Raw genomic sequence first — 22,210 nt, forward strand, 5'->3', positions numbered from 1 at the left:
GTATATTTCCATTTTGATCATTAACAACATCCTCCTGTTCAGGCTCCTCCACCCCCCACGCCCGTCAGCACCAATGGCGTCCCAGTGAGCCCGGGCAGGAAGACGAGTCGCCCCAGGCGAAGCCGCTCCATGCGTCGCAGCACGACAGAGATCCAGACATCATGGCTTCCAGACCCACAGTACCAGAGAGACACTGTGGACAGCACACAGACTCAACTGGACGAGGACTACATGTCCCTACACAACCTGCTGAAGGTGAGAGAGGGACATCAGGGACATGGAGGCCGATAATAAGGAAGTACTCTGCTGCTCGCTGCCACGACCCTTAACCACTTGGACTGAGTCCAACAGGTTCCAATGCATCAGCGTCCTGTAATTACCTCTTTGGCAGCAATATTTAACAAACAAAGACTATGATGTCTTGCGTTTCAGTCGAAGACAAGAAGTCTGGAGGAGACGCTGCGTCTGCATCGATTCTACAACAGCTGCCAGGAGTTTGAGTCGTGGATGGAGGATAAGGAGAACATCCTGAACACTTTCAGCACCGACTCTGACAACCTGGAAGTCGTTCAGGCCAAATACGAGGTTTCCAGCACGATGCATGAACAAAATGACCATTAGTTTATTTACTTGGCTCCAAACAGACATTTTGCTAATATTGACGTTGACTTCCGGTTTTAGAACTTCCTGACTGAGTTGATGAGTGGGCGTGGCCAGTTGGATGACATAATCCAAATGGCGGAGGAGCTGGTGAAGAGTCGACACAGTAAACAGAGAGAGATCCAGGCCAGGCAGAGGAAAGTTTCCAACAGGTACGAAACAGTGGAAAACCAGCTACGTCAGTCATCGCAGAGAGTAGATGACCTGATTCTGTTGTTGCCCTCAGGTGGGATCGGATCCAACAGCTGAAGGATGAGAAGGGACACGAGCTGCTGAGTACGGCAGATGTCCAGTCCTTTCTGCAGAGCTGCGATGAGGCCAAAGCTCTGCTGCAGGATCAGCTGACCCGGCTCGACGTCGTGGACGTGGGCTGCAGCTCCTTCACGCTGTCGGCCGAGGAGAAGAACCAGGCTCAGGCGCTCAGAGACATCCAGACCCTGGAGGGCAAGATCTCCTACCTGAAGAGCGTTGCAAAGATGTACGTGTCTGACAACACTGGAGGACCTTTCCTGAAAAACAAGAAGAAGAATGTGTTATGTTGTAAAGAATTAAAAATCAACTCTGTAAACATTTGATGTAGTAGAAAGATTAGAAACAAGACTTTTTCTATGTGGAACCTTTGCAGTTCTAGACTTGTTAGTTTAAGAGATTATCCAGTTTAATAATCCCTACATTCTAGATTTCTGTTTGTTGGGTCCGTGATAGTGACGAACTCTGTAAATTCGACAACAACTTTTGTTGTCTTTTCGACTTTTATGGTGATTTTCATGATCCCAGCGAGGGGAGCAGTGAACGGTGTCTCAGTGTTTATTTCCTGTGACACAGGAAGCAGGACTGCAGTCCAGCGGAGAGTGCAGCCATCATGGAGGAGGTTCGGCGTCTGGAGTCTCTGCTCAAACAGGTTTGAGATCAAATCATCATCACAAACTGAGTAATTGTGTAGCAGTGACGCATCTCATGATGTGGATGAAGGGAAATACAAGTTGCAAAGTGTGTAACTCTGTGGAAGGAAGTGAAAAACCCACGTGTCAACCGTCCAGTCATCATCAGCTCTGTTGTTTCTCAGGTGAAGCATCAGGCTGCAGATAGACAGCGCCTCCTGGAGGAGGCCCGCAGGCTGCAGGGCTTCCAGCAGCAGGCCAAAGAGCTGCAGCACTGGGCTGGCTCCGTGCAGGAGCGCCTCCTGCAGGAGGAGACGGCTGCTGACGTGGCCTCGGCCGTTGCTCTGCTGGAACACAATCGGGAGCTGTGGCTGGAGATGGAGGATCAGAGGAGCAGGTAAAGAGGAGCAGTCAGGAGGCCCCGCCAAAATAAAACACAGCACAGGTCATTACTGCCTGAATGGATTTCTGTATTTCAGTCTCTATTCCTCGTCTGCATCTAAAAACTCTCATGAATCAGTTTTTTGTCTAAGTCTGTAGATGCCAATATTAAATGGAAAGTTCAAACGTAATCTTTCAGAAATAAAATAAAATTTCCTCTGACAAATATTGTTCTGTGTATCATAAGGGAAATAATGTGAAATTTACTTTTTCACATCAGTTAATTTTCTTTTGTTTGAAATACCAGGACACAAATTAAAATTTACTTTCAAAATTCCTGTTTGTGATTTCATGTTGATTGTTCGTGCTCTGAACACCGACGACCTTTTTCCATTTAGGGAAACAGGAGCACTGCAACCTTTTCATTCTGTGTGCACAAATAGAAATAGTTTTTATTTTATTTAATTTCATTATTGGCATCCAAAGACCTCCATAAGATGAAGCTGACCAGTCTGAGTCCATTATTATATCAAATTATATAAGTTAACATAAAGTCATTAAACAGTTTGAATTGTTACTGTGTCAATGAGCTGCTGGATATTCTCCTGTTTGTCTCAGGCTGATGGACGTGGAGAAGCTGGGGAACTCTCTTCATCAGAGCTCTTCACTGAGGAAGATGAGTAGTGTTGACATCCAGCAAACCCTGGACAATCTCACTGCTGATTGGTCCAAACTGGATAGGTTGTGGACCAGTAGGAATGAGCGCTTGAAGCAGGGGGTGGAGTTCCAGAGGCTGAACCAGGAGGGGGACCGGATTGAGGCGGCGTTGTCCGGACATGAAGCCCGGCTCAGGGTCAAAGACGTCGGGGTGAGGATGCTTCACTTTGATCTGTTCCATGGTCCATCCACCCTGAAGGTGTAACGTCCTAAGTATCTCTGTGGTCATTGATGCAGGACTCGGTGGACAGTGTCCACAGTCTGCTGGGCCGGCAGGAGGAGATGGAAGGTCTCCTGAAGGCTTTGGACCAACGGATTGATCATTTCAGTGAGCGCAGCCTGGAGCTCATCAACCGACCGCACTATGCTGCTGAACAGTAAGAGACAGGGAGGTCAACATCCAGACATGTGGACGTTTGACCCTTTGTTCAGTAGGAGCACTAAATAATAACACTATTCTCAAGGTCCAGACCAAACTCTTTACAATATTACTTCCCCACTTTACACCCAATGTTCCCCCATATGCAATCAGCACGTTTACCTTCCTTCAGTGCAACACAGAGTATCTGAAGAACTCTTCATCTCACGTCTTTCGACAGAAACATGGATTTCTAGTCAAGTGTTCAACAAACAAATGTAACTAACTGATGAAGTGTGTCATGTAATTCTGTTTTAAAAAGACTGAGTTGACGTTGCAGCATCAAGGAGAGGAGCAGGAGCATCCAAAGGGCCAAGAGGAGGCTGAAGGACGGCAGCAGGCAGAGGAGGAGTCTGCTGCTGGCCTCGAAGAAGTACCAGGTATTATTAAATCAGTATTCAGTATTCAGAAAGTCATTCGTAACGATCATGCTGTCGTTTCCTCATCACCCCCATTATCTAAAACGTGTATTATAGGTCACATACTTTCCAACAGATTTCCTGCAAACATTTATCATAATAACCTTAAAGATTTGCTGCAAATTATAAATAATAATTCATTAAATTAATACAAATTGAATAAAGTTCATCTCTTGTATCTCGCAGTGAAATAAAAACGGCTGCCTGTTAAGTTTCCCGGTTTCTAGCTTCTCTTTTGTGTTGCAGGAGTTTCAGAGGGATGCCGACGAGCTGCTGCTGTGGATGGAAGAGAAGTTTAAGGTGGCTGAGGACGAGTCCTACCGCGACCCCACCAACGTCCTCCGGAAGCTGAAGAGACACGAGGCAGCTGAGAAGGAGATGCAAGCGAATCAGGTCTGGCTGGACAAACTGGTTCAGGTGTGTAAACGGTGATTCTCCAGGAAAACCACATGTTAATAGTTTATCTAATTTCCCGTGGGAACAGCTAGATCGTGAATGTGAACAGCAAGAAGACATTAACTTTGTTCTGTGTTCAGCTGGGAGAGGAGATGCTTGCTGAAGAGCACTACAACAGTCAGAGCATCAGCAGAAAGACGACTCAGCTTAGCAGCCGGTGGAGGAGACTACAGGACAAGATGGAGGACAGAGGAGACAAACTGAGACAGGCAGGACAGCAGGAGCAGCTGATGGAGCTGCTTCAGGTAAACAACTGACTCACACACAATCTAAAAATCAGACCAGTTAGTGCACTGAGTGAACTCTTGACAGTGAACACATCAGTTAATAGATTAGTTAACTGGTTACCACTTGTCAGAATTATTCTATAGACAACTAAAGAAACTGCTTGTGAAAATAAGTCTGTGTTGGTTAAGAACTTTGTTTCCCTATTGTCAAACCAGTCGTGCATTGAGAGATGTGTGATTCTCGAGTTAATGTTGACGGCTCTGTGTTCGTCCTCCTCAGGACGCCAAACTGAAGACAGAAGCCATCCAGTGGATGCTGAACAACGCTGCCACAGGTCACGACCTGCGCTCCAGTCGACAGCTGCTAAAGGTGAGGACACTAGTATAACACCTGTCCCTTCCTTTTAACATTAAATTATTTAAATATTTCCCTATTTGTGTCGTGACAAGTGTTTTCCACAAACCACGAAAGGTGTGCAACAAGTCAAGTTAGTCCCTGCTGTGTTGTGTGTGAAGGAGCATCAGCAGCTGGAGCAGGAGGCCAAGGAGCTGGCAGACAAGATCAACTCCATCGTCAGTAGAGCCAAACATCTCGCCACCAAACACTTTGACTCTCACAGGATCCTCCAGGAGACCGACACTTACCTCACTCTGTAAGTTCTGCAGGGCTCCATAGAAAACCTGATGCCCCTCGTGATGCTACAGCCCCACACGGCTCAGATAATCAGCTCCACCTGCTTTCTCCTGTGTTTACCAAGCCAAGTGTGATGTGGTCGTCAGGACCAAGGTTCATCTAACGTTAGCATTACATTATTAGCTTTACAAGCTAAGGTAGCTCAGTCAGTAATAAAGTTAGGATTCATGTAGAATCAGACACTAAACAGTGGTTAGAGAGAAATGTTAAACAAAAAAACATGACAACATTAAGTTGAACCAGGAACACAACTGACTGTAAACGTAGGAACCTGAAGGAGACGATGTTGATTTAACGAGCTCGTTGCTGCAGATTCAAATCTCTCCAGAAGCCTCTGGCCCGGCGCCGGGCTCAGCTGGAGGCCTCGGTGCTGCTGTTTGGCTTCTATCACGATGTGGCCCTGGAGCTCAGCTGGACCTCGGAACATCTCCCTGCCTCCGGGTCCACAGGATACGACAAGTCCCTGGCTGGAGCCGTCAGCCTCATGCAGAAACACAAGGTACCAAACTTCTTTATTTAGACGATGATTGAACTGACGGCTGGTTTGTGACTAACTTCTACGTGTCACATTTATTAACAGATACAAACCTGCTGTTGTTCATACCAAGCCTGTGTGTGTTTATCCAGGAGCTACAGGCTGAAGTGACCGCTCATCAAAAGCACCTGAACCAGGTCCTGGAGAAAGGGCGGAGTCTGGCCAAAAGCAGCCAATCAGACGGAGAGGAAGTGCTCCAGAGGTGCTCGTCTTTGGTCCTATAAACGTCCCCCTGAAAGGAACAATGAGAGCTCCAGTTTGAATCCTGTGACGCAGCAGTGAGGACGTTGTCTTTAGATTCGTCTCATCTGTTTTTGCAGGTGCTGCCACCTGAGTGCTGAGTGGGAGGAGTTAGAGGAGGCCTGCAGCAGACGAGCTGCCCACCTGAGCAAGGCTGTCGCCAGAGAACAGGTGAGAGAGTCCAGACACCTTCGGACATAAGCTCTGGAGAATGCCTGGACAACTGGGTCTGGACATTTTCTGGATTTTTCCTTTCACATGTGAAGAATGCATCTGGAGATTCTCCGTGTCAGACGTGCTCCCAACAACAGGAGCGTCTCCGGAGCGTCAGGTGTGGGTGGAGTCTGGGTAGAGCAGCAGGACGCAGGATATGACTTGTTAATGTTTTCAGCACATCAACACCACAGCTCCAGCTCCTCTGTCCAAGTGGATGTGTTCAGCATCCTCTTCCTGTATGGCTCCTCTTCGGAGATCTAGATTATTCTTTTTGTGTCTTTTCTGTTTTGTGTCTGTCGTGTGATTTGAAAATCATCTACATGCAGATTCGCTTGCTGCGACGATATCGGACAATATCCTCGTGTATTCTCACGCTGGCGTTCTCTGAACTTTCAATCATATCATATTCATGAATGAAACTGACTGACTCTGTCTGAATATTGTCTGAATATGAATATGATCTGTCTCAGCTGCTGTTTGACTGCTCCGAGCTGGAGTCCAGACTCACTGAGACAATCAACCTGGTGAACACCGATGACTACGGCAAAGACCAACTGGCCACACGGAGCCTCCTCACCAAACACCAGGTACCAACCTTAAGAGGTCTGATCTCAACAGAACACCAGATCTCAGCTGGTTCCCTGTGGAACTCCCATCACTGTGAATATCAGGCCTACTGTGCTCATTGTATTCTCAGGTAGAGAACTTGTTCTGCAGAACATCCTCCTTAACAGAACTGAAGAAAACAATTTTTTCACACAAAGAAACAGTGTTTTTTTGTTTCTTTGTGTGTCAGAAGGATTACACACAAATCATAAACAGATTTCCAGTGAACTCGGTGTGGATCTGGATCTGGATCTGAGGCAGATCCAGGAATTGAATCTGTATTTCACTGATTTATCAGAGAATAATTAATGGATCTTGATGTGATGATTAAAACCAGGAGTACTTATAAGACTGAGTGTGTGTGTCTCTGTTCAGCCTGTGTCCTCTACTGACAGCTTTCTTTGTTTTTCCAGTTGAAGACATCTGTGATCAATGTTTTCTGACATGCACATACGTGTGCTGACCCAAGCATTCGATCCCCTGTGGTCATTTTGAGATCATCATTCTGTATATACATTATATATGATGTGGTGATTGTGCATAGCACTAACAGAGTGTGACGTATGAATCTTTGAACGTAGCCTGGTCCCTCTGCAGGTGTTGGAGGGCCAGCTGGAGGTGCTGGAGGTGGAGGTGGAGGAGCTGGGGGACCAGGTGGAGCAGGCAGTTCAGAGCTGGAGTCTGGAGGAGCTCAGCAGACCCTACAGCCACCTGAACAGCCTGAACCAGCAGCTGCAGCACCAGGCTGCTCTCAGGTAAAGCAGGATCGTAGGTTTCACTTCTTTAGATGCAGCTGATCCCAGAGCTGCCACAATAATAATCACAGATTTGTATTTCTGACTCTTGACTTCAAAGCATTTACAATGTGTAACAATGCTCCACAGTTCCACACTCAGTTCTCTGAATTACATTTTTGACCTTTGTCCAGTTCTGATGATTTTATTCCTTTTATAATATTTGTTGACATCTGAATGACTGGAGGTTGTTCTTCAAGGATCTGTCCCTGCACCTTAGGTCTTACTGTCCTTGTGTCTCCTGTCAGGGGTCAGAGGTTAAAGGAAGTCCTCCATCTCCATGAGTTCAGACAAGAATCTTCAGATCTGGACGAATGGATGAACCAGCAGAGACAGACGGCTGAGTCTCAGGACCTGGGCAAAGACTATCAACATGTTCAGGTTCCGTCTCTTTAACAGTTTTAAAGTTTCTTATGTCCCAAAATCCTTTACACAGTAATGTCATTGGAATGTGTTACATCCCGATCATGATAGAAACCAGTTTTTCTCAAGAAAAAGTTCTGATTGGTCCCAATGATGATGCGTTTTCGAGAGCGTCTGTGTTGCTGTGTGTGTTTCAGTTGCTCCGTGGGAAGTTTGAAGGCTTCCTGAAGCAGCTGGAGGTCGGAGAGGAGCGACTGCAGAGCTGCAACGACGCAGCCGCTCGGCTCATCCGCAGCAAACATCCACAGAGCGCTGACGTCAGAGGAGCACTGCAGCAGCTCGGGTACAGTTGTTACTGTCATCACACTCTAATGCAGAAAGCTGAAAGTCCACGTAAACAAACAAGTCTGCAAAGGATGATGTTCAACAAAAATAAGAATGACAACGACACTTACATCATCCAAATTCATTCTTTATGTAATGTTCATTCTGACATCGTTTGCAGTGCATGCTGGGAGGATCTGAAGGCTGTGGCCAGAGGGCGTCAGGATCAGCTGCAGAGAGCTGAGGGATGTCACCGCTTTTACCAGGACCTGAGTGACGCACTAATGCTCATCCAGGTATCTGAGCGCGTCAGAAGGCTTCAGAGTCTCCGTCTGTCTGATATTCAGTTTGTTGTTTGAAAGAACGTCTGTCTGCTTCCTCTGTTTCCCTCTGAAGGAACGACAGAAGAGCATCCCTGACGATGTGGCAAAGGATTTCCAAGGAGTGATGTCACAGCTGAGGAAGCACGAGGCTCTGCTCCACGAGTTGGCCGCCACAGAGCAGCAGGTAGGAACACAGGCTGACGGGCCACGGTTCACCCGTCTGCTATCAGCCAACCGCTGACTTTATTACAACAAAACTTTATTTAACTTTGTTCTGGCAGAATTTATGTTTGGTTTTATTTTAACTTGCTTTTGCAATAGTCATTTTAAATACTACAAAACTTTAACTTTACATTATTACATCATATCTATAAATTCGACACAAACATTGCAACAATCCTAATTACAAATCGAATCAGACAAACCTCAAAGTTTGTGTCTAAGTGATTCACAGAGGAGTTTGGACAAAATAAAAGAAACACCTGATCAAATAATGAGGTCAGGTTTACAGTTGCAGGAGCAGCTGGATGCTGTGGACACCATCCTGGACCTGTGCACGCCTCACTTGAAGCTCCGCCTACAGAATGTGCAGCAGGAAGTGGTTGAGCGGTGGGAGGAGTTAAGACTTAACACCGAGCAGAGGGAGGAGGAACTAAAAGTAGCGTGTCAGCGATACCTGTTCCTTAACACGGTGAGGACAGACTCAATGAAAGAGGGACGAACGGCCGTCTGCTGATAGGTCAGGTGTCACATTTGCTTCTTTGTGACCTTCAGGCGCAGGACTACCTCCTGTGGTGCAGCCAGCTGATTGGTGCGATGGCCGCCGAGGAGAGCATCAGCGATGTGGCCACTGCCGACCTCCAGCTCGCCCAGCACCAGCAGCTGTGGGCCGAGAGGGAGGCCAGACAGGAGACCTACCAGCAGACCCTGGACATGGGAGAAGAGCTGCAGACACAGGGCCGCAGCAACAGGAAGGAGGTATGGACGACTGCTTTCAGGTGAACACTGAGGTTATGGATCTGTTGTCAGAGGGGTTTGTTTTTCCTCAGGTGTTGGAGAAGCTTGACGCCGTGCAGGCAGAGCGAGATAAACTGGAGGATCAGTGGAACAAGAAAAAGATCTGGTTAGAAAGTGTCTACCTGGAGCAGGTCTTCTACAGAGACCTCGACAGCATGGACAAGACGTCCAGCTCTCAGGAGGTGCGTTCATTCTTTGTTAGTTCTGCAGTAGAAAACTGTGGGAGGTGATAGTATCTTGTTTCTGGTTACTCCTCTGTTGTCTCTGTGCAGATCCTGTTGCAGAACAGCACCCTGGGAAACACGGTGGATGAGACGGAGGGTTTGATGAAACGTCATGAAGCTTTTGAGAAGCTGCTGGGGTCTCAGGAGGACAAGGTCCGCCCTGCTTCTGTGTGTTACCTCAGTTTGCTGTTGTTGATGCTGCTTGGTGGAGATCTAGACTTTAATCTGGTTTCATCATCATCTGGTTGCTCCAGGGACACAATGGGCAGCTATATTTAGGCTAATGTACTATCCCTTTACCCTGAGTGAAATATGTTGTTAGCTCGTTGAAATCCTCCTTCCCTCTGTTGCTCCAGCTGTTCTCGCTGAAGGAGCTGGCTGAGCAGCTGAAGAAGCAGCTGAGCAGAGAGAAGAGTGGACGGGTCCAAACCAAACTCAGAGCCCTCCTCCAGAGACGGGATAGGATCAAGGAGCTGTCCATCAAACGCAGGGAGGAGCTAGAGCTTTCCAGGATGCTGTGTATCTACAGCCGAGATGTTGCAGAGGTACTTTAGGACAAACGTCTGTCCAGCTGTGTCTCTATTGTATAGATGTACAACGTGTTTCTGTCCATCTGCCAGGCCGAGGAGTGGGTGTCTGAGCGGATGCAGAAGATGGCGGAGGACGGTAAAGCCGACCTGACCAATCTGCAGACCAAGATGAAGCTCCTCCAGAAGCATCAGGTGTTTGAGGCTGAGATCCTGGCGCACAGCGAGATCATCAGCTCCGTGCTGCTGGTAGGATTCATGAGATGATGAGAACCGATGAGATTCAACCTAATAGAAACGAGGAAGTTAGGTAGGGGCTCATTTTAGCTTGATACGGAAACAGATGGAGGCCTCTGTCCATACTGTGCTGGCCTCTCGTGGATGTATTGGTAATAATACATCCATTATGTCCTTTACATAATGGATGTATTGGTAATAATACATCCATTATGTCCTTTACATAATGCCAATGTAAGGACACATGGGAGTTTGCAGCATAAATAAGCCTTGAGATGTGATGTTAACCTTATGAGATTAAATGCAGCTCAGTGGATTGAAATGAAGAACGGGAAACATTTAGAGGAAACAACTATGATTGGGCAATAAGTTTGAACCTAAATTACACTTTTAGCCCAAAGTGATCCAGCCAGTATTAGATCTTCTTCTTTGTTTGGTTAATGGCGAGAGGTAACCAACGTCTCGGTGCATTACCACCACAGAATAGACCTTTATTCACCTGACATGTGCAGAAGACTGTCTTGTTCTGTGCCACCAGGCCGGGGAGGAGCTGGTCTCCCTTCATCGCCCAAGGGCCAAGGAGGTGAAGAGGAGTGCAGCCGCCCTGCAGCTCCACTGGGAGGACCTGAAGAAGGCCATGGCCAACAGAGGGAAAGCTCTGGAAGATAAGAGAGACTTCCTCGAGTTCCTGCAGAAGGTCGAAGAGGTGGAGGCCTGGATCAGACAGAAGGTAGAAGGGGGTAAAGGTGGTGGAGGAGTGGGAATCTGTAGGTTTCCTGTGTGTGACGTGTGGTCTCTGACTTCAGGAGGTGATGGTTAATGTTGGAGATGTTGGAAAGGATTACGAACACGGGGTTCAACTGCTGAAGAGACTCGGCGAGTTCAGAGGAGGCAGAGACGGGGTGAGTAACTAATACTGACAGTGAGTAACTAATACTGACAGTGAGTAACTAATACTGACAGTGAGTAACTGATACTGACAGTGAGTAACTAATACTGACAGTGAGTAACTGATACTGACAGTGAGTAACTAATACTGACAGTGATTAACTAATACTGACAGTGATTAACTAATACTGACAGTGAGTAACTGATACTGACAGTGAGTAACTGATACTGACAGTGAGTAACTTATACTGACAGTGAGTAACTGATACTGACAGTGAGTAACTAATACTGACAGTGAGTAACTGATACTGACAGTGAGTAACTTATGCTGACAGTGAGTATTTTCCATCTGGGAGCAGGAGTGTAACTATACTAATTATTGTTAGTATAAAGTATAACAATAGATCATCTGTATAACATTTCTCAGGTGAATGGAAGCACTGTCCTTCATTTGTTCACTGTCAGGTTAGGTGGAGAGATGTTCCTCAGTGGTGATGTGTTGTTGTAACTGTGGAGATGTCGGTGTTTGCATTTCCACCTGTAATTTAAAATCTGTAGGAAGCAACGGTGGACGACGCTCACATCACAGCCATCGACCGACTGGCGGCCAGACTGGAGAAGAGACAGAGCGCCGACGAACTGGTGACCGTCAGACAGCGGAGACAGCAACTCAACGACAGGTAACGCTCACATTCACTCACACATCTGTGGCTTTTCTTCTGAGCTTTGCACTAAATGTCTTGTCTTAATGAGGTGGAGCAAGTTTCACGGAGATCTCAGCACTTACAAGCGGAAGCTGGAGGGGGCGCTGGTGATCCACGCCCTCATCAGAGAACTGGAGGAGGTCAGGGACCGAGCCAATGAGAAGGTCGGTCATCTGTCCAACTACACCTCAGATTACACACTGAGACGTTCTGTGTGTGTGTTAACTTGATTTGTTCTGTGTAGATGCTGCTGCTGCAGGGTCAGGACTGTGGTTTGGATGTGGAGAGCGTAGAGAACCGGATCAAACGTCATGAGGAAACCGAGAGAGAGGCAGGGGTCATCTGGGAGAGGTCAAAGGTGAGATGAGACCATTCAGGGAGCCTGAGAGGTTTCTGTCACGCTAAACTGTCCAGAGATAAAGCTAAATATCTCTGATATGAACCCTGAGATCTGCACCGACGCTGCTATGTGTCACGAGTCAGTCTCAGCTGTCAATCACGTCAATGACTGTCACTTTGTTTTATATCATCAAATAACAAATTAAAAACCAAATAAACAGAAACATGAACAGTTGAACCAACAACAGTGTGATGAGAACGACCTGAAATGACTGGTTAGGTGTGTTTCCATGGAGGAGGTGGGGTTTATGACCAGCCACTGGGGGGGGGGGGGTAAAGGGGCTTCACAGTGACTTTCCTCTCTCTAAACTCAACAGGCTCTGGAGAAGGAGACGTCACATCACCTGAAGGCTCCGTCAGCGATGAGCGACAATCTGAGGAACAAACAGAAGGAGGTGCAGAAGGCTCTGAAGACTCTGGAGAAAGAAGTCAAACACTGGTGAGGAGGACAGATTTGTATTATGGGCAGGAGAAATGGTTTACTTAAGATAATATTTCAGATATTAACACGCTGTAATAAAGGAGTGAGGAGCTTCTAACACGCAACACAAACATGAAGAAACTAAAACAAACCTCTGGTGAAGAAGTGCTGACACACACGATGAAGACACAGACGAAGATGTGAAGAGAGTTTGTGGTGATCAGAGCTGAAGGTGTCAGGTGATGTAAACATGATCACGTGACCTCTGCAGCAGAGGTAACGTGTCACTTCCTGTCTCTGTCTGCTGCACCCGGCTGCCCCCCCTCTCACCTGAACCATGAGGAGGATCTGATGCTGTGAACGAGTCTGGAAACAGAAAACCTGCTGCTGAGTTGTTCACGGGTAAAAGGAGAAATGCAGCTAAAGCTCTGACACAATTCTTCGGACTTTATCCGCCGGTCATGTCTGGAAACGGCTCATCACCGGTGTGATGGTGTATTTGTTATCGCCCGCCCCTGAACTGATAACTGATCATCTACAGTCGGTCAGGATTGACTCCAGAACCCGGCAACGCACATGTAAATGTTTCAGTGGCAAAACATTCGCTTCCTGTGGCAAAGCAAATCGCATCGTGGCTTTGTGTGATGATCAACTTTGCTAAACGTTGGATGTGTGACAGACTGATGGGAAAGGATGTTTGTTTAGGAAGGACAAGCTGCAGGAAGCTCACCAGCTGCAGCTGTTCAAAGCCAACCAGCGCCTCCTGCTGGAGTGGAGCATCAAGCAGAGCAAGGAGATGGCAGAGAAAGGTCTCCCCAAGACCAGAGCCGAGGCCGATCGGCTCATCGTGGAGCACCGAGACTGGAAGGTGAGCCCCCCCCCCACAATGTAATCAGACTTTACAGGATTATTACAGTTGATCAGATTCAACAATAAACCCTGTCTATGTATTTCCAGACAGAGATCAACGCCCGTGCCGACCGCATCGCCTCTGTACGGGACTTCGGTCTGGGTCTGATCCGGTCTGGCCACGGATCACAAGCTGAGCTCCAGAAGGCTCTGAACCAGCTGGAGGAAGCCAAAGCTGGACTGGACGCAGCCTGGCTGAAGCGTAGCACGACGCTGGAGCAGGCTCGAACCCTGAAGGTGATTTCTGGGGATCTTTATGGACTTTTACTCAAAGTGCTCGTAGACTGTGGGTGTGGAAAGTGGACGACTCCACTGGTTGTTTCTTTAGAACTCAAAACCATTTTCCTTTATGGTTTCAAGTCTTCTTCAATACAACATGATATTCATTTAGTAAATGATGGTCCATTTGGGGCGTGGACAGCACAGTGTGATTGACAGATAATCAAATGTATTTACAACAGTAATAATTGATTGTTGACCACCGTGGTGTCCGTCCTGCAGGTCTTCCTGTCCTCTGTGGAACAGTGTGAGAGTTGGCTCAGCAATAAGGAAACCTTCTTGTCCAATCAGAACCTCGGGGTAAAGATTATTTTATTTTTTAAAACCTGTCCAGTTTGGGGAAAGTCACCTGGTCGCCACCGTGTTCACCTTCTCTGCGTGTCCAGGGCTTGGTGACAGAGGTGGAGACTCTGCAGAGGAACCAGACTCAGTTTGAGGAGGCTCTGGAGGCTCAGGTGGACCAGTTGGACCAGGTGGAGAAACTGGCCCAGAACATGATCCAAGAGCAGCACTACGACTCCGACAACATCAGAGCCAAGAGCAAAGCACTTGTTGTCAGGTGAGATCTACGGAGAGCGAGGCTTTGTGCCGACAGGTTGGTTTTAGAACCACAGATTCTTCCACCTGCTGCTGAAATGAATTCGATTCAAGGAAAGTTTGACTGTTCCAAGAAGTTTCAAGATGTTTCCCACAATCTGTCTGTCTGTCTGCTCACCTGTCTGTCTGTCTGTCTGTCTGTCTGCTCACCTGTCTGTCTGTCTGATCACCTGTCTGTCTGTCTGTCTGCTCACCTGTCTGTCTGTCTGTCTGTCTGTCTGTCTGTCTGTCTGTCTGTCTGTCTGCTCACCTGTCTGTCTGTCTGATCACCTGTCTGTCTGTCTGTCTGATCACCTGTCTGTCTGTCTGTCTGCTCACCTGTCTGTCTGTCTGTCTGCTCACCTGTCTGTCTGTCTGTCTGTCTGTCTGTCTGTCTGCTCACCTGTCTGTCTGATCACCTGTCTGTCTGTCTGTCTGCTCACCTGTCTGTCTGTCTGTCTGCTCACCTGTCTGTCTGTCTGTCTGTCTGTCTGTCTGATCACCTGTCTGTCTGTCTGTCTGCTCACCTGTCTGTCTGTCTGCTCACCTGTCTGTCTGATCACCTGTCTGTCTGTCTGTAGGCGGAGTCAGTTGCAGCAGCAGAGCAGATCTCGTAACAAAGCTCTGGATCGATCACTGCAGCTGCAGCTGTTTTTATCCAGCAGCTACCAGGTAACTGTAGTCTACTGTAATGTTATATACTATAATAAACTCTACTGTGATCTACTGTAATGTTATATACTATAATAAACTCTACTGTGATCTACTGTAATTATATACTGGAATGTACTTTACTGAAATCTACTGTATTATACTCTAATCTACTGTGATCTACTGTAGTCGACTGGACTTGGCGGTGCCCAGTTGTTGTCATGCTCTACGAGTCTCTTGTACTTCAGTCGTCTCTCTTGAACTTTACTACAACTACTACTACTCTATTCTGTATGCGCTGTGTGTGTGTGTGTGTGTGTGTGTTTAGACATGTGTATTAAATAAGTGTATATGTGTGTTTTCCAGGTGTGTGTGTGGCTGAACGAGCGTAACGCCGTGGCATCAGATGAGAGCTGGAGGGAACCAACCAACCTTCAGGCCAAACTGCTGAAACATCAGAGCTTCGAGGCTGAGGTCCTCGGGAACCGCTACAGAGTGGAAACACTCAGCAAGGTGTGTGTGTGTGTGTGTGTGTGTGTGTGTGTGTGTGTGTGTGTCGTCGGCGCAATACTGATCAAGAACTGGAGTCGTGGTATTGAGGCCCCTCCCATACATGTGCTTGACCAATCACATTTGATTTTTAGTTTTGTTCGGTCTATGTCCCGTCTGCCAACATGGAGGAGGAGGGATGAATGATCAATAATCTTTGGGCTTCACTTTAAGCAGCTGTCATGTCGTCCATGTTTCTGTAGAGTTTGTGGTTTTGTTCCTGCAGGAAGGAGAGAAGCTGCTGTCAGAGTCCAGCTCAGCTGAAGGGAAGGTGGGGCCTCGACTCAGAGAGCTGACGGACAGCTGGGACGCCCTGGTCCACAGCTGCAAGGAGAAGAAGACCAGACTGCAGGAGGCCTACCAGGTACACACACAGACAGACAGACAGACACACAGACAGACAGACAGACTGACGACATCAGGATACAGTTTCTACTGGAGTGAAACAAGTGTGGAATGCCGTGTGTTTCCAGGCACTGCAGTTCCAGCGCTCACTGGACGACGTGGAGCAGTGCGTGGCCTCGGTGGAGCGGGAGCTGGCCAATGAGGACTGTGGGAGCGACCTGCCGTCGGTCAGCCGGCTGCTGAAGGCCCTGCAGGGGCTGGAGGAGGAGGTGGACGGACTCAGAGACAGAATCCAGGTCCTTAACCTCCTGATTTATAAACTCTCAGAGATCGACTGTCAGATACTCAGTTTACTATCGTACAAGTCAAACCAGCTAATAGAATCATGACTGAGCAGATTTTTGGTAATTTAGTTGAAAACATTTTATATTTATCAGGGCCTGGTGGAGACGGCGAAGACCTTCTACTCTCAGGGAAACTTCCTGGCGGAGGAGATCCAGAGCAGAGTGACTCACACCATCAACAGGTCAAACAGCAGTAAATGCTCTGAGTGATGAACTCTGGGAAATGTGGCCTGGTTGTGTTTGTAATGTAAAAAAAACAAGAGCCAAGCAAATGGAAAAGAAAAGGGTTCGAATCTCCAGGTTAAGGCCCCGCCCCAAACGCACTGCAACACCGAGACATGGAGACTCCAGCTGAGACGGATGAGGAACAACAGCACCAGCAACGACAGAGCTCTGTTCTAATCTTATACACGAGTCTTTCACCTCCTTTCATGTATCATTGTCTGAATTGTAAGTGCACATGTTAGGGTTAGTGCTCAGAGATCAGTCCGGAGACTCAGTAACAGAAGAGTGTGGAATGAATCAAAGGCTAATTGTGTCATGATGATGAATACATCGTTGGATAAAGGCCAGTGATGATGACTTAAATTAAATGTATGAGGAAAATAACTGTATTGTGTGTGTGTGTATGTGTATATATTATATTTAACAGCTCTGGTTTTAAAAACAGGTGTGTGTCCGTGTCGTCTGTTAGGTACAATGGTCTGTCGGAGCCCCTGCAGCGGCGCAGGGAAACCCTGGAGGCCTGGCAGGTTCTGTTCCAGTTCTACAGAGACCAGGAGGAGGAGGTGGCCTGGCTGAGCATCAAACTGCCCTCCGTCACCACCAGAGAGTGGGGGGGCTCCCCGAGCAGCACCCAGCAGCTGCTCCACAAGCACCAGGTGACCTCCGCCGCTGCCCCCTGGTGTACAGCAGGCCACACATACATGGATAACTTCACTTTTCCGTTCTCTGTTTATTATACAACCATTAATACAAAATGTCATCTAAGGAAATATTAAAAAAACATTTCAGGCTGTGATGCAGGAAATCTCAAGCCGCGCCCCATTGGTCAAGGCAGTTCAGGAGGCGGGACATAGTTTGGTGAGGAATCAATCACACTTACCTGAACTCCTTCCAACGTATTGGAAAGTGTGTTCACCTTCATACTGAAAACGATTAAACACGAGGTGGAGAAGACATTTGTAGTGTTTTTATGACTTCGCAGGTCAGAGGTCGTCACTTTGCGTCTCACGATATTCGGGAGCGACTGGACGAGCTGAGGAGTCTCCACGAGGAGCTGATGATGGAGCTGGAGAAAAAGGAGAAACTCCTGCAGGAGGCGCTCAGCATCCACAACTTCCTCTGCGAGGTAACAGTCATATCCTGTCTATAATACTGTACTAGAGCTGCTGCACCTCCAGATTAAAGATGGAGACTGAAGTATTGATTGATATTGATGTTTGTCACAGTGACATTGAAACAGATTGTCTTTTACACCTGAAACTACTTGATTGAGATCCTGATCTCCTTATTATAAATATTATTAATATAATCATTTACGTGTCTGTTGAGGTGTCGGAGCTGGAGCTGTGGTTGGAGGAGCAGTGGGTGGGTTTGGAGTCAGGGGAGTGTGGGAGGAGCAAGGAGGCGACTGAGGCTCTGCTGAGGAGGCTGGACTCTGTGGACGTGGAGCTGGAGAACCAGAGGAGGACGGTGGAGAAGCTGCAGGAGAGTGGAGCGTCCCTGCAGCACCTCGGACATCCCAACAGGTAAACGAACACACAGGCGTTACTATGGCTCACTCGTTTTCATTCTTGTGTCCTGAATAAAGAATGGTCTCTCTCTGTCAGCCAACTGGTCGCTGACGCCCTCCCTGTGGTTCTCGAGCGCTTCGAAACTATCCTCAGACTTTCCGCCTCTCGCCGTGTCGCTCTGGAGGATCAGCTCCGTCTCTACGTGTTCGAGCGGGAGGCCAAAGAACTAGAAACATGGCTGACCTCCAAGAAGAATGGTGCCGAGTCTGAGGACTGCGGACAAGATCTGGAAGACGTAGAGGTGAGTCTGAGAAGAACAAGCTGAACTTTGTGCAGGTTTAAAATCAAAGTGTGGAGACTTTACCTTTATCCTGTGATTCATTGAGTCTAAGAAGAGTTTAGACATTCGAAGCTGGTGTTTGTGTCGGTTCAGATTGAGGATCTGGTTCGAGATCCTCCATCTGTTCTGATTTGCTCTCTCACATCAGGTCCTGTTTGGACTGATGTGTCCTCATCTCTTATTTAACCAGAGACAAAGTGACTGTTAACAAGTTTAGTCTTTAATTTCTCGTCCGTCGCTCTCATGTCTTAGAAACAATGTCTTAGAAATGCTTTGAGTTTAGTTGGGCTGGAAGATGAAGTGATTCTCCCTCGTCATTCTCCTCTTACTCCTCACTCCCATCCTCCCTCTGCAGGTTCTTCAGAAGAAGCTGGAGGTCCTGGTCTCCGAGGTGTCTGGTCTGGGTCGGAGCAGGCTGACCTCGGTGCAGCAGCTTGGCCGGGGGCTGCCCCAGGACGGGCAGGCCCGCAAGAGCGACGACGCTCTCAGCGAACTTTGGGATGCCCTCAGCAGCAGCATCAGGACCAGAGAGCAGGTGCAGCACTGTTTCTGGGGCATCACTCCGGTTTGGATGTGACAGGATGGAGGTGGTGATGGTTTTGTTCTGCCCCGTGTCGTAGAGCCTGCAGTCAGCGAGGGAGGTCCATCAGTTTAATCACGATGTGGACGAGCTGAAGGGCTGGATGGCTGAAAAGGAGCTGGTGCTGGACACAGAGGACCAGGACCAGGACCTGCAGTCCATCCAGACTCTGCTCCGACAGCACGAGGCTCTGGAGGTAGGAAGCAACAGCAGGACACACGGGCAGGAAGGTGTTGGTGTGATAACAATAGCAAGTGTAAAAGTGAAGACTCGGGACATTCTATCAAAAGAAAACACTTAAACATGATGAATAGTCATAATTCGACTTATTACCGAGAACCTGAGATCAGCTGCCTTGTTGTGGATGTCTCCTTCAGAGAGACCTGGAGCTGATCTCAGAGGAGCTGAGCAGGAGCAGAGAGGAGGGCCGAGCTCTGAGCAGACGACAGCCTCGGTCCAAACACCGAGTCGCTCAGAGACTGCAGGAGCTGGAAGTCTGCTGGACCCGCATCCAGGACAAGGCCTCCCAACGCAGCGCCAGACTGGGCCAGGCTGAAGACGTGCACAAGTACTTCTCTCACTGGACTGAACTCATGTAGGTTTTCTTCACATCTCACTTGCATGAAATAAAGTTATCTACCAGCTGCTAGGCACCCTGCAGGCCTGCTGGTGCAAGTACAGTCTGACGTCTGTGATGTGTCCCAGGGCGTGGCTGAGGGAGATGCTGTCTCTGGTCAGAGGGGGGGTGCAGGGCGGCGACTTGGAGCAGCTCCTTAAAAAGCACAACGAGTACCGCGTCCAGATCGACCGGCAGCTCAGCAGATCCCAGGCTGTGAAGGACGAAGGGAGGAGACTGATAGAGGAAGGAAGCTTCATGTCCCAACAGGTAACAGAGCCATAAATAGACAACTCTGATTAAAGAAGGTCTATCGCTCTCAATAACTTGTAACTGTCGTCCCTCCCCCCCGCCCAGGTGGAGGAACGTGTCTGCGAGCTGGAGGAGCTGGAGGCGCAGGTGCAGCAGGTGTGGGAGGAAACTAAGCTGCTGTACGAGGAGGAGCTGGAGATCTCGCTCCTGCAGAAGGAGCTGGAGCAGGCAGATCGCTGGCTGAGCTCCTATGAAGACACTCTGATGGCCGACGACTACGGGGTAGGTCCAGACCATAATGAGCCGGGCTCAGAGACTGGGAACCAAAGTAACCAAGTACATAGAAACAAGTACTGTACTTAGGTACAATTTGAAGTACTTTTACTTTATTTGAGTATTTCCTCTTTCCCCTTCTTTACACTTGTGCTCCACCTATATTCAGATTGTACTTTTTGCTGCTCTATGTATTGATTTGTCATTTTTGAGATGAATGTTTTCCATCCACACTCGTTACCTCTTGTATGAAATGAGTGTCGCTGTCATGTCTCGAGCTTCTTCGGTCGTCTCCTGTGACTCGTGTGTTGTCCTCTCAGATGTATTCAGTGATCCTCTGGTGGGACTTAACCATCAAAGTGGATATAAAGTAGTTAAAGCATCGGAGACTCAGGATTAAGGGATGTGTTTGATTTGTGATGCGGCCCCTCCAGGACTCAGTGTCGGATGTCATGGAGCTCCTGAAGAGGCAGGAGGACCTGGAGGCCATGATCCTGGCCCAGAGCGACCGCTTCCTCGCACTGCAGAAGAAGAAAACACAGGTAACGTTACTAAATACTAAACTGTATTTATATAGCCCACTTTAAAACACAGTAGGTGAAGAATCGAAGACAAACAATAGGAACATGAGGAGAAAAATAAAGAAGAGACTCCGTTCTCCCTGATATGTTTGTGCACCTTTAAAACTGTTATTACTCTTAAGCTGTAAGAGAGATTCAATGGAGGAACAGGAGCTGGGAGGTTGTTTTCAACATTTGGGGCTTTAACCGTAAAAGTCAACAATAAAATGCACAAAAGAAAAGACTTACTGTCATGTTTTCTTTTTTTATTCCAGCGGGAGAAGAGACTGGGTCTTCATGGAAAGGAGGACAAGGACCTTCAGGACAGGAGACCTCCTGCCAGAGTCTCATCACTGAGGAGGAAGCCATCAGATCCAAAGACCCCGCTGGTCTTATCCTCCAGAGATATCATTCACAGAGTCAGCAGCAGTAGACGGACAGACAGAAGACTCACACCTTCCACCCTGGACAAGAAAACAGATAGTCCCCCCCCGAGCCCGTCTCTGCACCCTGAACCAGATGGTAGGAGACGAATCATCACCGACAGGAAGGTTCAAGAGGAGTCCACCGACGGTCCTCCTGCTAGTCCGAGCTCCAGCCCGACTGTAAAGACCTGGAGACGTCGAGCCAGAGACTCAAACCCAGACACCCCCTCCTCTCCAACACGTCCTCCATCACCTCCAACCACCTCCCCCAAACCTCCCATACCCCCTCAAACCTCCATCTCCTCCTCATCTAGAAGAACTCTGGAGGAAGATCACCGTTACACATCCAAACCTCCTCTGGCTCCAAAGCCTAGAATCACCTCCACCGAGCGGAGGCTTGGACGTAGCTCTGAGCCCCTCAGCCAATGGGAGAAGCCCACTACACCACCTGACTCACCTCTACTAATCAGAGCGCAGGTTGTTCCCACTGAACCGTCGCCTCAAACTGACGCAGAAAGACAAACTCCTCCTGAAACGCCGACGCCTTCGCCGAGAAAACGACTCGCCCACCTGGAATCAGCAATAAGCCAACAGCCCGAACCGCCGGTTTCCCCCGACTCTCTAGCTCCACCTACTGACAAACTGATGACACTACCTGCAACTACGACTGCTGAACCAATCACAGAGGAGCTCACTCCTCCAACAAGGGAGCTACCTCCGTCTCCTCCACAGCATCAGAATCAGTTTGAAGGTTTACCAGAGGCCCATCCCACCGCTGAGGTAACGACTGTCAATCAACCAGCGACTGTCAATCAACCAGCGACTTTAGAATCAACGTTAGCTACGTACACGGAAACGGACGAAGACGTCTGTTCGTTTCATCGTCTCTATTCACTTTTGTTCTTCTTTCTACTTCCTCCTCCTTTCAAGTCTTTCTACTTCCTCCTCCTCCTCATCGTCCTTCTTTCTCCTTCTTTCTCCTTCTTTCTCCTCCCTCCCCCTCTTTTCTTCCTTCTCCTCCTTCTCCTTTCTACTTGTCTCTGTTCCTCCTACTTCTTTCTTCTTCCCTTCTTTCTACATCTTTCTTCTTCCTCTTTTCTTCGT

General features: G+C 48.1%; 1 protein-coding gene across 1 annotated transcript in view; it reads left to right on the top strand.

Annotated features, from left to right (window-relative positions):
- The window catches only part of sptbn5 (spectrin, beta, non-erythrocytic 5), a 41,784-nt gene that overhangs the window by 14,141 nt on the left and 5,433 nt on the right, over window positions 1-22,210 (top strand). The window contains exons 21-75 of the mRNA XM_034576111.1: window positions 43-255; window positions 433-585; window positions 682-812; window positions 887-1,138; window positions 1,486-1,561; window positions 1,727-1,938; window positions 2,541-2,790; window positions 2,877-3,016; window positions 3,338-3,437; window positions 3,723-3,893; window positions 4,013-4,177; window positions 4,440-4,529; window positions 4,676-4,812; window positions 5,166-5,352; window positions 5,481-5,590; window positions 5,709-5,799; window positions 6,315-6,431; window positions 7,048-7,205; window positions 7,493-7,625; window positions 7,805-7,950; window positions 8,113-8,227; window positions 8,328-8,438; window positions 8,766-8,945; window positions 9,029-9,232; window positions 9,304-9,453; window positions 9,544-9,648; window positions 9,852-10,040; window positions 10,116-10,271; window positions 10,798-10,989; window positions 11,066-11,161; window positions 11,706-11,827; window positions 11,901-12,015; window positions 12,096-12,209; window positions 12,568-12,689; window positions 13,377-13,539; window positions 13,629-13,817; window positions 14,082-14,159; window positions 14,246-14,418; window positions 15,017-15,107; window positions 15,453-15,599; window positions 15,862-15,999; window positions 16,109-16,276; window positions 16,418-16,506; window positions 17,019-17,205; window positions 17,339-17,407; window positions 17,532-17,675; window positions 17,879-18,075; window positions 18,157-18,361; window positions 18,756-18,935; window positions 19,021-19,176; window positions 19,358-19,575; window positions 19,686-19,866; window positions 19,954-20,130; window positions 20,556-20,663; window positions 20,957-21,886. Coding sequence (XP_034432002.1) covers window positions 43-255; window positions 433-585; window positions 682-812; window positions 887-1,138; window positions 1,486-1,561; window positions 1,727-1,938; window positions 2,541-2,790; window positions 2,877-3,016; window positions 3,338-3,437; window positions 3,723-3,893; window positions 4,013-4,177; window positions 4,440-4,529; window positions 4,676-4,812; window positions 5,166-5,352; window positions 5,481-5,590; window positions 5,709-5,799; window positions 6,315-6,431; window positions 7,048-7,205; window positions 7,493-7,625; window positions 7,805-7,950; window positions 8,113-8,227; window positions 8,328-8,438; window positions 8,766-8,945; window positions 9,029-9,232; window positions 9,304-9,453; window positions 9,544-9,648; window positions 9,852-10,040; window positions 10,116-10,271; window positions 10,798-10,989; window positions 11,066-11,161; window positions 11,706-11,827; window positions 11,901-12,015; window positions 12,096-12,209; window positions 12,568-12,689; window positions 13,377-13,539; window positions 13,629-13,817; window positions 14,082-14,159; window positions 14,246-14,418; window positions 15,017-15,107; window positions 15,453-15,599; window positions 15,862-15,999; window positions 16,109-16,276; window positions 16,418-16,506; window positions 17,019-17,205; window positions 17,339-17,407; window positions 17,532-17,675; window positions 17,879-18,075; window positions 18,157-18,361; window positions 18,756-18,935; window positions 19,021-19,176; window positions 19,358-19,575; window positions 19,686-19,866; window positions 19,954-20,130; window positions 20,556-20,663; window positions 20,957-21,886 — 8,991 coding nt within the window. The remainder of the gene's footprint in view (window positions 1-42; window positions 256-432; window positions 586-681; window positions 813-886; window positions 1,139-1,485; window positions 1,562-1,726; window positions 1,939-2,540; window positions 2,791-2,876; window positions 3,017-3,337; window positions 3,438-3,722; window positions 3,894-4,012; window positions 4,178-4,439; window positions 4,530-4,675; window positions 4,813-5,165; window positions 5,353-5,480; window positions 5,591-5,708; window positions 5,800-6,314; window positions 6,432-7,047; window positions 7,206-7,492; window positions 7,626-7,804; window positions 7,951-8,112; window positions 8,228-8,327; window positions 8,439-8,765; window positions 8,946-9,028; window positions 9,233-9,303; window positions 9,454-9,543; window positions 9,649-9,851; window positions 10,041-10,115; window positions 10,272-10,797; window positions 10,990-11,065; window positions 11,162-11,705; window positions 11,828-11,900; window positions 12,016-12,095; window positions 12,210-12,567; window positions 12,690-13,376; window positions 13,540-13,628; window positions 13,818-14,081; window positions 14,160-14,245; window positions 14,419-15,016; window positions 15,108-15,452; window positions 15,600-15,861; window positions 16,000-16,108; window positions 16,277-16,417; window positions 16,507-17,018; window positions 17,206-17,338; window positions 17,408-17,531; window positions 17,676-17,878; window positions 18,076-18,156; window positions 18,362-18,755; window positions 18,936-19,020; window positions 19,177-19,357; window positions 19,576-19,685; window positions 19,867-19,953; window positions 20,131-20,555; window positions 20,664-20,956; window positions 21,887-22,210) is intronic.

This window comes from Hippoglossus hippoglossus, chromosome 22 (assembly GCF_009819705.1).
Source record: "Hippoglossus hippoglossus isolate fHipHip1 chromosome 22, fHipHip1.pri, whole genome shotgun sequence".
NCBI classification, from domain to species: Eukaryota; Metazoa; Chordata; class Actinopteri; order Pleuronectiformes; family Pleuronectidae; genus Hippoglossus; species Hippoglossus hippoglossus.